Here is a 13,196-nt window from a genome sequence, read left to right as displayed (position 1 = left end):
CATTGAAGCTTCTTTTAGTGGTTTCTCCAAAGCAGCTCAACCAATGCTTCAAACCCTCCAAACAGGCCCTAAGTTCAACTCAATGAAGCCTCATGCCAACTATAAGGTAGTTGGCTACAGCCACTGCTCAAATCTTGTTTTTGATTCCACTCTATCAAGGACAATATCCACTATAAAGCTATGTGCCCTCAAATCATTTTCACTGTTCCCCTTGCAACAAAAATCACTCAAATATTGTATGATGATATACAAATAAAAATATAAGTATATAGGAGTCATTAGAACAAAATGGATTTGTGGTTGGTGAAGGTTTCTTTTCTCAGGTGACTTTTAGTCACCTTTCTTGTATCTTCTTTTTCTCTTTGAATAAAAATTTATTTTATTACCAAAAATACAAGACAGGAAAAATGTGTGCAACATAACTTATCACCACTCCAAAAAAAAAAAAAGAACTGTTAAAGAGAGATAAAATGCAACTTTTATCCTCTGTGCAGAAGAAAGCTAGACAAGTATTCCAACATGTTTAGATAATCATATTGTCATCTTAACTCAGGTTTCCAATAAGAACACGAAAATAAAAACTACAAAGCAATCAAGTACTTTTATTCTAGTTTGAAGACCTGAAACTCAACTCATGCAACTATGCTGAGTTTTGTGGTATTGTTGACCTTTTCTTAAAGATAAGACATTTTATGTTAGCCATACTCCTGAATTTGCAGCTTCAATTATGCCAAAACTTGTTGCACCGTTGCATCTTTGGCTATGCAATTGGGTATGGTCTGCGTCCAATGCATCTGCATCTAGTACGCAGAGATTAGATTGATACAACAAGGTATGCTGCACATAAAGACATGATGGCAGCAGTGATTATATTGGAGGGCCTACAATTTTTTTTTCATCAGTAAAGAAAGGATTTATTAATAAAATCAGGAGCAACCCAAATTACAATTGGAACCAAAACATATGTTCCCTATGTACCCCTTGTTGGAGGGCCTACAATTAAACAATTCAAAACCAGTAGCGCATTGAAAATGAAGTTTCAAATCAAATTACCGATGTTCCTGAATAGGTATTTTTCCTAAAAAAGCAGTTGGACCAAAAATATTAACAAAGCTTCCCAAAAACACATTCCTAGTGTTACCACACATCATCCTCCAGTTCATTGTACTCTAAACACTAACATGCAACAGCACACGTCCCCAAATTAATTTTCAATCCTAAAGCATCTACGGAACTCTTAAAAGCTGTTCCTAAATACAATGTCTAACTGACTGAAGATTATAGAGTGATTAAAAGGTCATCTGCATCATAAAAATGTGAAACAGTTTGCTGTTACCCTCCAACTTCACAACAGTCTGCTAAGCTCTATTTGGAAAGGCTATTCTGTTCAGAAACTTATATACATGGCTAAGAAAAAGGTTATGGAGATGCACAAGGGCAGAAATTGTGCAGACAATATGGGAAGAAAGAAATGCAAAAATCTTCAAGGAGGAAAAAAGTCAGGAGGCAATATTTGAATGCATCATGGCTAGGGTGTTGCATAGGATCAAGTCCATGGAGCTATTCTCTTCCTATTCATATGATGATTTATGAAAGTCCATAAACAACGGACACCACCTGATGAGGCATTTATTAAAATAAACTCTGACGGAAGCAGTGCAGGAAATCTGGGTCCATCAGGTGTGGGAGGTGTTTTTAGGGACAAGCATGTACACATCATTGCTATGTTCCCAGGGTTTTGAGGATTCTACAAGAAAGCAGTGTGGGGCTATAGGAATGAACTAAGACAGATCAAATGGTTGGAAAGGAGCATGATTATAAAGATACAATGTGTGCTGAGATCTGCAAATGGACTCTTATGATACTCTAGCTAAGCAAGGGGTTACCAGAAATCAATTGTAGTGGGCTTACTTAAGACATGCATGTTCTTGAAGTTGTAGGGTAGTAATCACCACCCTATCCGAGGGTTGATTGTAATGATTGTATGTAACAAGTGTAATATTTCTGATCATTATTAATAATAAAAAAATAGTGTGCTAAGTTCTAAGCACCTCCATCACCCAAAAAGAGGCCAAATAATAACCTAAAAAAAACTGTAGAACACAATAGAATCATTTATCTTAATAAAAGGTTAAGTGGCATAAAATCAAGTTAGTTTGGCCAAGCAGGAAAAGAACCAAGATATAGTAAAGCAGACTACATGCAATTATAACACAACCTTCACCAATGTGAACTCATGTGAACTTACATGCCGTCCTTCTTTGACTTGTAATCAAGGTACTTTTTCAATATATCATCAACACTTGGGGAACGTGGAAGCTTAACAAGCTGCAGAGACAACACGGCAACTCATCAGTAACAAAAGACAAGAGGGACATGACCACTGATACATAGCATGAATGAACACAAAAAGAAAAGTAGACATGGGATACAATGAAAGAACTTGTTAAACTTTTTGAGAAAAGGTAAGGTAATATTTTGTATTATCACTATACCTATAATCATCTCAAGCATAAAAAAGGCATAACAGATCTGTTCTAGTTATTTTTACGGTAGAAATCACGAAAATTAAGTGGAAAATTGAAATAGAAAATATGGAAATCGAGCCGGCAAGCTGTTGCAGTTTTTCTGGGTCAGAAAATAAAACTTCAGGTCTAATCTAATTATGTGCCAGGCAGACCAAGTAAGGGGAAACTAGGGAGGATTTGTTTTGGGCTCAGCTGTAACGCTTGTTTCTTCTTTCTAGTTTCCTTGTAATCTGCTGGGAGAGGCTGCAGCTCACACCTCTCCAAAGGCTGTTGTATGAGTTTAAAGTTCTATATTAAGTTCTGAATTAATAAAATTTTCTCATTATTCATAAAAAAAAAGTTCCAGGCAGATGCCTTGTAAAGTAGGGCAAATAAAAGCTTCAAATAAAGTATAAAGAGTACCCTATAGCTTAAAAAGAAAGTACAATATAACCCAGTCCAAAAATCACCAAAATAACCTTGTTTTGTGATTAATAACCCTTAATAACTAATTCAAAGATCCTCTAGCAGCAATATAACAACTAGAAATGCAAGAACATCTAGAAATCATAAAAATAGAATTGATAAACAATTGATTAGTGAAATCAGAGTGACTGCTTCCCTTTCTTGCAGTTTTTAGATTTTTCAGATACCCCTTCATACTTGAGTGCTCTGGCTCTACGTTATCATCTAAACTAAGCAAAGTTCCCCAATGATATGGGGTTGTTTAAATAAATACTGTTTCACTATTTTACTCCACCAATGTCCATACGCATGCTTACATTGTGAATCCTTAAACAGTCCATAGTTTCCAAGTGCAGTTGAACAAGAGAGGAAGAAATTCCACTGGGTGAGGTTCCACATATTGATGAATTGGCTGCAACATTGGGTTGTAGGGTTGGCTCTCTGCCCATCTAAGTTCCTTGGAATTCAATCGGGGGCATCCTATCAGTCCAAGGAGATATGGGACCCATTTTTTAGAGGTTTAAACACAAGATATCCAGATGGAAGAAAACATATTAGCTGAACGGGGGTTGGGGGGATCACTCTACGTCAATCAGCATCATCAATTTTCTTGAGATTGAGGAACATAGACAATTGGGAACCAGATAGTCTTTCCTTATTGCTCAAACAGGTTCTGCAGGCCCGTCTGAACTTGTTGGCTATAGATTGCAAGTGGTCAAAGGTTGACAGGTCAGGGATCTTCTCTGTTAAATCCTTCTATAATGCCTTTACCAATATCGGGGAGGAGGCCATCCCATGGAAATGGATTTGGAAAGTCCATGCCCCACCCAAGGTGGTTTTCCTTATGTGGACCACTATTTTGGAAAAGACTCTCATTGTGGAACAGTTACTTCACAGAGGGATGATTTTGGAAAACGCATGCCATGCATGTGGTGAACCATTGACCAATTGTTTATTCACTGCAATTTCTCCTACTGCGTCTGGATTCACTTTCTGGCTTGTTTCATACTCGGGCTTTTCCCTCAAGACCTCAAAAGTCTGATCTTCTTGGACAGCTCATGGTTTCAGGAGGGGAAACATCTTATGGAGACTTTTGTCCTTGGCCTTGTGCTGGAATCTATGGCAGTAGAGAAATTACAGGAACTATGAAAACAAGGAATGCACTAAGGAGGATTTTACGGGGAATATAGCAAGATACTTAACAAAATGGGCATGCATACACCATAGGTACAGCCTATTTGCTTAACAGGAAAAAAGAAATCTAAAAGAAAAAGTACTTCAAAAAGCTTATTTGCTTAATTGGTTAGAGTATTGACGCAAAAGTTGTGGGTTTGTACATTATAAATACTTTATTGTTTAAACTCTAAGCACCATAGGTACAGCCTACAATATAGTAAATTATGTATCCAACATTAACTTCAAGGTCAAATCATCAAAAAATGGCAACAAGCCAGGTGATGCACACTTGGGCTCAGGTAAGGCAAACCCCACACAAAATGAGTCTCGCAGCATGCTGTGAACCAAAGCACACCCAAGGTGCACCTTTTAAAACACTTGACCATGCCCAGGAGTTCCAAAGAGGGATCTTTGGGTTCTTTCTGGAAGAGCTAATCATAACAGAAAGGTCAATAGGTGATGTTCAAGTTGTTTCAAAATCTTGATTGATCACTAAATTCACAACTCAATTCAGGGAAACTACATTATTCCTTATTCTAGACTATGATACTGGGATACTTGCACATACCTTGCTTAGCTTGTTAGAAAGGATACTTATCAGATACAATACCAGATACTGCATGGATACTTCTAGATGTATGTTATGGTATTAACACTTTTAAGATGCATGCTTAAAAGTATTTTGAAGAATCTAATCCAGTGCTCTAAGGTGACTCCAAACTAATAAAATGTATTTTTGAGGAATCACTCATAGTAAAACTGAGAAAGTGATTATAGTAGTGGAAAATAACTACCTTACCCAGCTGAGTAACAAATTCCCAATCATCCACAAGTTGCTTCTTTAGGGTTGATGGAATTTGGACCTTCACAAGCTTCTCAACAGATTCAGTATCCTTCTCCTAACAATAATAAGACTATTAAATTACCAAATGAAATCAAGAATAGTAACAATAAACTGATAAAAGAGGAGATTTAACACTCATCAAATGAAATATCATAGCCAATAGAAGGAAACTCAAATGCTTTTATCAACTTCAAATGTTCCAACTCTAAAATACAACACAATAGCTTTTCACAAGAAACCTTACTAGTGGAGGCTCACTTGTTGGTATTTATTTAATCATTGAGATGATAACTGTTTTCTCAGTGTATGCATCACATACTTCATAAATATCTAACCATCAACAGTGTATAACTTGTTAGGAGAGAAGCCGGATGTGCTTGCTTCTGTATGATTTTTTTTTTATCAATAACAATTTCATTACTTGCTTCTGTATGAATGTACCAATAAAGAAGTATTTTTCTTTATTGTGGTTCAAAGATCACCTTAGAAAGGACATTAACTTGGTCCCAGTTATCTGGGGTCTTGGGAGGGGTAAACTGGATACAGTCCTACCCTTTGACATTTTTTTGCACAAAGCGGCCACTCTCAGATTCAAACCTGCACTCTCACACTTGCCAGCACAAGATTTTACATTAAACCAAGTAATGAACCCTGTTTTGCAAATCCATTCGATTTAAAGCCATATCCATTGTTAAATTATTAGTGCTTAAACCATTTCTTACTACATCTACTCATGTCCTTTCTGGTCTACCCCGAGCTCGTCTTATTTATGGCAAGCCTGGGGAACTGAGTTGTTAGTTCAACTAATGACCATGATAGGTGACATGATAAGTATTTCCTTCAATTCACAAACTTAATTTTAACAGAAGATGCAATAGCCACTGGTGCTTTACAGGTTTCTCTCTGGACAATGCCACCATAAATCATTTCTAAAATAAACTAAATTACAAGTGACACTGCATAAGCTAGAGAATGACCTTGTAAGTAAAACTTTTTAGTTCAGAAATCATATAACAATTGCATTAAAAATAGTTATGCTTAATCAGCAAAATGATTGCAATACTGCGAACAATGCACATTTATTGTGAATGCATAAGCATATAAGAGAGGCAAAGAGAAACAGACTAGAAATAAGAAAATCTGAAAATCAAAGCACTTTAGATAAATCATAATAGAAGCACACCTCAACACCAGAGTCACTCTTGCGCTTTTTGCCTCTAGACACTGCATTAACATTCAATGTGTTAATTAAGTGGTTGCTTCAAAATAATATGTTCTTTTCTATTTTCCAATTGAGCAATAAAACCCAAAGCCCAATGAGTAAGACAAGGACAATGTTACAAGTACTTCTAATCACACTAAATCATCAAGTATTTATGTGTATCTAACTCAAATCTTCTCACACCTCAAGTGATAAAAAGAACTGGATATCTTGGAGATTCCCATGAAAATCTCCACGGTTAAGGTTATAATAATATGCATTACATACAACTTCATGATGTAAAGAGGATGGAACTTGTGGTATTGGCTGTTTAGCTAGAGACGAGGAGGGCCATGTTGAACCTAGAAGTAAGGCACTTGGATCATGTTCGATAAATGTTGCTCAAGCGTGGACAGCTGTTGAAGCCCATTCTTTGGCTACTTTTTTCCAAGAAAAACATATTGTTGTTGAGGGTGATTCAAAATTAATTATTGATGGTTTGAAAGGGATCGTTTCTCCACCCTGGAGCATAAACAAAACTTAATTGAAGAATGCAATTGCATTCTGGTGGATTAGTTGGGTAATGAGGGTCATGTTGCTAATTCTGGTGGATCTCCAAAGACAAGCTCATTGTTCTCATCCATTTGCTTAAGCAATTCCTGGGGGAGGGCTACCCCCCATGTTGCATAGTCCTCTTCTGAAAAAAAAATGCAACTTCATGACATATTTATGTAAAGGATTGACCCTATTCATATCACAAAATACTGCATATTGCTATGTCCTTTCTGCTCCTTCCCAAACCGGTGGTTGCTTCGAGAGGATTGGCCCTATTCATATCGCCTGTCACCATATTTTCTGGGAGAATGGAGAAAGAATTTCCATGAACACAGACAAAAGAGAAAGGAGAATTGAGTTCTTCGTAAGCACTTGCATGATCATATCTGGGAGAGTGAAGTATGTTTTAGTTATGTGCCGTCATAATCATATAAGCCATGACCCAACTATATGGAGTTGGCTACATGAATCCTGTTTCGCCATTCCATTCTGTGAAGTAAAAAACTCTTTTACCAAGGGTGCCACTATTCCGTTTTATGTGAGAGAATGAAATAATAATTGCAGGAAAAAAGGAGAAAGATAAAAGAATAAACCGCTTTTATCCTTTCCTTAAAACTTGGATCTTTTATGCTTTCGCTCTTTTTGATCAGTAACAGTGAAATGTATTCATTGTAATTGGACAGAAAAATAATAAAACCCTAAAACCAAACATAAGAAATATATATTATATGATAATATCATATTGAGGTTCTTCCTTGTGACTTTTTATGCCTATGCAGGCTAGGCAACTTGCCAAGGGTACCTTGATGTCTAGGAGACATGTAGTGTCATGATTGAGGTCTGTGATTTGGATGATATCTTGATTAAGGAATATGCTACAGCTTTATGTTTAGGAAAGGCCTTAGGGAGGGGAAGTTCGCTTCCTGTTGGAGTTGCTATCCTTATTGGAGTTTCTTTGGACAATTTGGGTTTGCATAGTCAGATTTAGTCAACTTCCTTTTCCAAGTTATTTTCTTGTGTTTCCGTTTCTTAGTGTTGTAATATACTTTTCCCATTCATCAGTTCAGTTCTTGCGAAAAAGGTATGGAGCAATAGCCACCTAAGGTTTTAAGGCTTATTATTGGGAAGTGGTTCTAGGGAAAATATATATCTGTGCAATGCTCCAAAACAGTTTGTCACAAGTTATGGATCAAAGCTAGGGTGAGACTTCACCCCATTTACTAATTTCTTGCTTATTATGTCACAAGTTTGGGAATACTTTTCTACTCTTTGGTTGCAGATGGGTTCCACCTCAGGATGTTGCTTGCTTATTCAGTCCAGGATTTATGACTTGAGCAAAAAGAAGAGGCAAAGCAATATAGACAGCCACTAAACCTGAAAATTTATGGAAAATATGGGAGAAGAGGAATAACAGGCTGTTCAAGGAGCAATGCAAAACCTTGAAATCCATAATTGAAAACATCACTTTGGAAAAAATTTTATGTACTCTCTCAGGCATTGGAGGAGTTCATAGGGATGGAAATAGATCAATTCTGGCCCTATTTTCGGGTTTACTAGGTTATGGAGACTCAAACATTGTTGGAAGGTCTATGACTAGCCAAGTAGAATTTTAGGTGCGTAGAGGTTGAAGGGGATTCCATGCAAATTTTAAGTAATTTAGCAACAGAGGTTGATGCCACTTTAAGATGGGTTAATAATAGATCAGCAAATGGTTTGCACCTGAAGTATGAGTGAGGTGCACACCTTTTTGAAGCAAGGTGCAAATTAAAAAATAAAAATAAATAAATAAATGTAAAAAACAAAATAAATTAAGAAAACATTAAAAATGCAAACTTTAATTTTAAACTAAATATATTAACAAGCTTATTAGCTCAAATTAAAATACAAAACCATAACATATAAAACATATTCAAGTATGTCGAACTTTCAATTTCTTTATTTCTTTTTTAATTGAATTATATTTCAAATAAATAGCATGATGTTAAACATGTTTCTTCCAAATTCTAGGAGCTGCCTTTGTAACAAGTCCCTTGATGCAAACCCAAACAAATCCATCTTAGGGTCTTAAATTCTTAATCCTAACAAAAATAAGGTTTAATAATTTTAATTATCTTTCAGAAAACATCTTTTAAAGGAAGAATGAAATGAACAACATGCAGCATCACTTGTAAATTATCTTTCTACCCTTAAAGGGCTGACAACTTGCAATCAAATGGAGAAAAAAGGATTTCCTTTGGGAAGGTGGGGATAAAGGAAAGAGTGGCATTTAGTTAAGGGGAGCAAGTTTGTAGGGGAAAAAAGGTTCAAAGGACTGAATTTTAACAAAATGAGGAAATTGATGAACAAGGCATTATTGGAAAATGGTTATGGAGGTTTACCAAAAAAAGAGAGAAGAAACGTGGAGCGGAGTGGTGGTATGGAGTTGCAAATTTTCTGCAAGAATATATAGGCTGAATTTTAAAATCATTACAGTTGGTCAATGTTTTGATAAGAGGGGTGAACAGGTTGTCTGGTTCCCAAAATTTAGTCAGCCATTATTGGACAGAGAGGTAGAGGAATGCATCTTACTGCTTTCAAGATTGGAGAATATGAAGATGGATGCTGATGCACCAGACATAGTATTGTACAGATGGAAAATTTTCTGCAAGTCCAATGAAGCTGTTACCAGAAATCAAGTTGGCAGATCAAGCGTTTGTGGAGTTTAGGTTAACCCAATTCCTCCTTAAGTTGAAACCTTTGCATGGCTCCTTCCTTTGGATGGTATCTTAACAATTGATCACCTGAATCAAGATGTTTTTAGATGCCAAGCATATTATTTTGTGCATGAAACAGGAGAATGTAAGTCATTTACACATTGTTGCTGGACAGACTTCTTAAGGGGTTCCTTCTTTACCATGTAGGAATGGCAATTTTCCCTATTTCCCCGACCCCCATGGGGATCTGCCCCGAATGGAGCAGGGATGGGGATGATTTCCCCCCTACAGGGACGGGGATGGAGAAATTTTAATCCCGGTTGGTGGGGACAGGGAGAGCACACCCCACCCCGTGGGATCCCCACTAATATATATATGTACATATGTATGCATATGTTTATATATGTATATGTGTACACATACATCTATATATTAATATTTTTAAAAACATGTTTAAATCTTTTCTAATAAGATTGCAAATTTTAATTATTTTAGTTTTATTTTATTAAATCTATACTATCTATAAAAGTGTGAATAGGTGTCCATGGCTTCTGGAATTTTCATTAGACAACAAAAGCTTCCTCTCTAAAGTTTAAATTGGAAAACAAATAAAGGCAAAATTGTTATTTTATATCTTCACTTAGTAATTAATTGATAAAAGGACACAAACTACTTTTCTTCAATAATTGGAAAACAAGATATAGCGAAAATGTCATTTTACATTTTTCATTTAATGCTTATTTATATTTATACTAATATTAAAAGTATGAATAATGGTATAGAACTTTCGTTTGACTAAATTACCCCAATTTTTTAATTTGGTCATTGTCTAATTTTAAGGACAGAAATGTATTTTGAAAAGCCACTTTTCTCCTCATTCAAATCCCTTTCATTAAGCCTCTCATATTTAAAGTATTAACTTTCACTAACATTCATTGAATCCAATTCTTGACTAGAATACTCTTATTTTTGAATATGGTCCCTCTTTAATTGTGAAGGCACAAAATGTAATTTGAATTACTACATTTCTCCTCATTCAATTCCATTTCATTAAATCTAATCTTAGAGTATTAACTCTTGTTTTTTTATCGAATCTTGTATCTAAGATATTATTTTCACAAAATAAAAACAAATAAGTTCTATCGATTAAATCTATACATTCAATATTTTTAAATTTTAATGATATAAAATACATGCTTTTTAAAATTTACCCAAAACTGGAACTGTTTTTCCATCATGGTGGTGAGTAAGCAATTCAAAGAAAAATTTTGTAAATAACATTTAGGTGCCTATCTAATATTTCATATTGACCATATTAAATAAAAATATGTTTAATAAATAATAGTTACTTTATTGATGTTGGAAATAAAATGTAAAATTAAAAACCAACCCAAAAATGAAATTATTTTATTAATAGTAGGTCAACAGTTCAACCTTTTAGGTCATGTGTGTCTCCCATTGATTTCATAATTAAATAATAAAGATAAAAAATTATAAAAATACAAAAAATATGACAAAAGATAAAAACTCTATAGAAATCATTTAGACACATCTCTAATATTTTATTTTAATCATATTAAAAATTATACACAATAAACAAGAATTGTTTTTAACTTTTGATTGATGATATAAATAAAATACAAAATTGAAAACTAACACAAAAATAAAATTAGTTTCCTATTTGGTGGTAGATCAATTCAACACTAGAGGTGATCAAAAGTGTCAACTTATGAAGTTATAATTAAATAATATTTTTTTAAAAGATAAAACACAAAAATATACAAAAAAATATATAAATTATGTAGAAAACATTTAAGCATATCTCTATATTAGTGAATCATAATAAGTGTGACAAATAGCTTTAACAAACTGACAAGATATTAGTAAATGGTATTTACTTCTCTGTTTGGATGCAGATGGATCCCCCCTTTGAATGTACCAAGCTTATTTTCCTCCATGCCTAATTGGCCAACTAAAAGGGCTAAGATCATATGGAGGTGTGGTAGAGCTGCAGTTTGTTGGACAGTGTAAAAGGAGAGGAATTCATGGATTTTCTCAAAAAAAGAGAGAAGTGTGGAAGAAATCATGGAAATCATCCACATTAGGATGGTTCATTAGTTGAGAACATTGGAATTGTTCAAAGTGTTCTCAGTTGATGAGTTGTTAAGGAACTGGAAGGAGATTGCAGAATCAGGCTTAAGTAGAAAAAATTTAAATGCTTGCTGGATGACTCCACCTCATGGGTTTACCAAATTGAATTTTGATGATAGCAGCATAGGCATCCCAGGGCCTTCCGGAATAGGGGGAGTGATAAAGGATGAAACAGGGAACCTGTTAGCCATGTACTATGGGCCGATTGGGGTGGGAGACTCATTGAGGGCTGAGATTTTAGGAGCTATTGAAGGGATACAAAAGGGTCAAAGAAATGAATATCAAAAAGGTGCTTATAGAAGGTGATTCTGAAACTGTGGTGAATTGGCTAAAAGAGGACAGTTCTATGATTTGGAAATACAGCAATGAAAAGAGGAAGTTTAAGTGGCTAACCAAGGACATGGATAAAGAGAAGTGCAAATGCATTGGCTGATGGTCTAGCTAGGCAAGGGGTAAACAGAGACACCTTATTTTGGGTTGTTTTGTAATCATTGCATGGTCAGGATGTTTCTTGGGTTGGTGGGAGTTAAGAATTTTTAGTTCCCTCCCTTTGTAATTCTAACTTTATATATCAATAATAAAACTTCACTGTTATTGATAAAAAAAAATAAGTGTGTCAAATAAGAATAATTTTTATAGACAGAGAAATATTAAAAAATTGTAAAAAAAATTGAAACATATCATATACCATCATCATCATCACAAAACTTCTCATGTGCAAAGCACGTACACACATACTAGTAAAATAAAAAACAAAAACAAAATGGTTGACATTATAAAAAATCATGGGGAATGCGGATGGAGAGAGGCTCCCCACCCCTACCCCGCCCCGTTGCCATTCCTAATTTAATGTTGGAAAGTTTAGTCCAACAGGACCAAAGAAGATTTGTCGATATGACCTATGTTGGAAGGAATGACAAAGCCAAGATAGTTTGTAGTATCATTTCATTTGTTTTTTGTTAGGGTAAATGGAGAGAAAGAAACAAACGGATTTTTGAAAAGAGTGCCAACATAGAAGAAACAGATGGTTTTTTGTTCTAACTTGAATATCATTCTCAGGGAGGGTTAAGAGATTTTACCCCTCCCTCCTTTCTATTGTATCTTATGCTTTCATTTTGTCACCTTGACCCCTCCCAAGGTGACTTAAAATGATGGAAGGAGTGGTTAAGTGGTCAGTTTACTCATTGTATGATCCTCCTACGAACCAATCATTCAAAATCAGGTGGAGCATTTTGCTTTAAAGGGTGTTTGGGGTAATCTAGTTCTGCTGACAGTAGAAGCCTTTGCTTGGCTAGTTTCTTTGAATAGCATTTTGATTATTAATCGCTTGAAGCCAAGAGGATTTCAGATGTGAAGCTTACATTTTATGTGCAAGAGATGAGATTCCTCATCTGTTCATTCGATTTAAGGTAGCAGATTTTATTCGGTCCTTTTCCACTTTGATTAAGCATACAGGGGGGAATCCTTCTTTTCCATATGGGATGTTTTCTGAATGGCCTACAATTACTGGTGCAAGAAAGCTAAGATCTCACAGAGTACCATTCTATTGGGGGATTTGGAAAGAGAAGAACAGATAAACTTTCAGTGAAATGATCATGTCTTCA

At 35.2% G+C, this 13,196-nt stretch overlaps 1 protein-coding gene across 1 annotated transcript in view; it reads right to left on the bottom strand.

Moving 5' to 3' along the window:
- The window catches only part of LOC148850238 (MRG family protein), a 44,734-nt gene that overhangs the window by 3,977 nt on the left and 27,561 nt on the right, over positions 1–13,196 (bottom strand). Inside the window, exons 6-8 of the mRNA XM_088944587.1 lie at positions 6,176–6,216; positions 4,943–5,047; positions 2,249–2,328 (exon numbers count right to left, since the gene is read on the bottom strand). Coding sequence (XP_088800713.1) covers positions 2,249–2,328; positions 4,943–5,047; positions 6,176–6,216 — 226 coding nt within the window. The remainder of the gene's footprint in view (positions 1–2,248; positions 2,329–4,942; positions 5,048–6,175; positions 6,217–13,196) is intronic.

This window comes from Nelumbo lutea, chromosome 5 (genome assembly GCF_056320005.1).
Source record: "Nelumbo lutea isolate HS-2025 chromosome 5, American lotus-T2T, whole genome shotgun sequence".
NCBI lineage: Eukaryota > Viridiplantae > Streptophyta > Magnoliopsida > Proteales > Nelumbonaceae > Nelumbo > Nelumbo lutea.
Note: the sequence above shows the minus strand (reverse complement) of the source record. Positions and strands in the feature narration are given on the sequence as shown.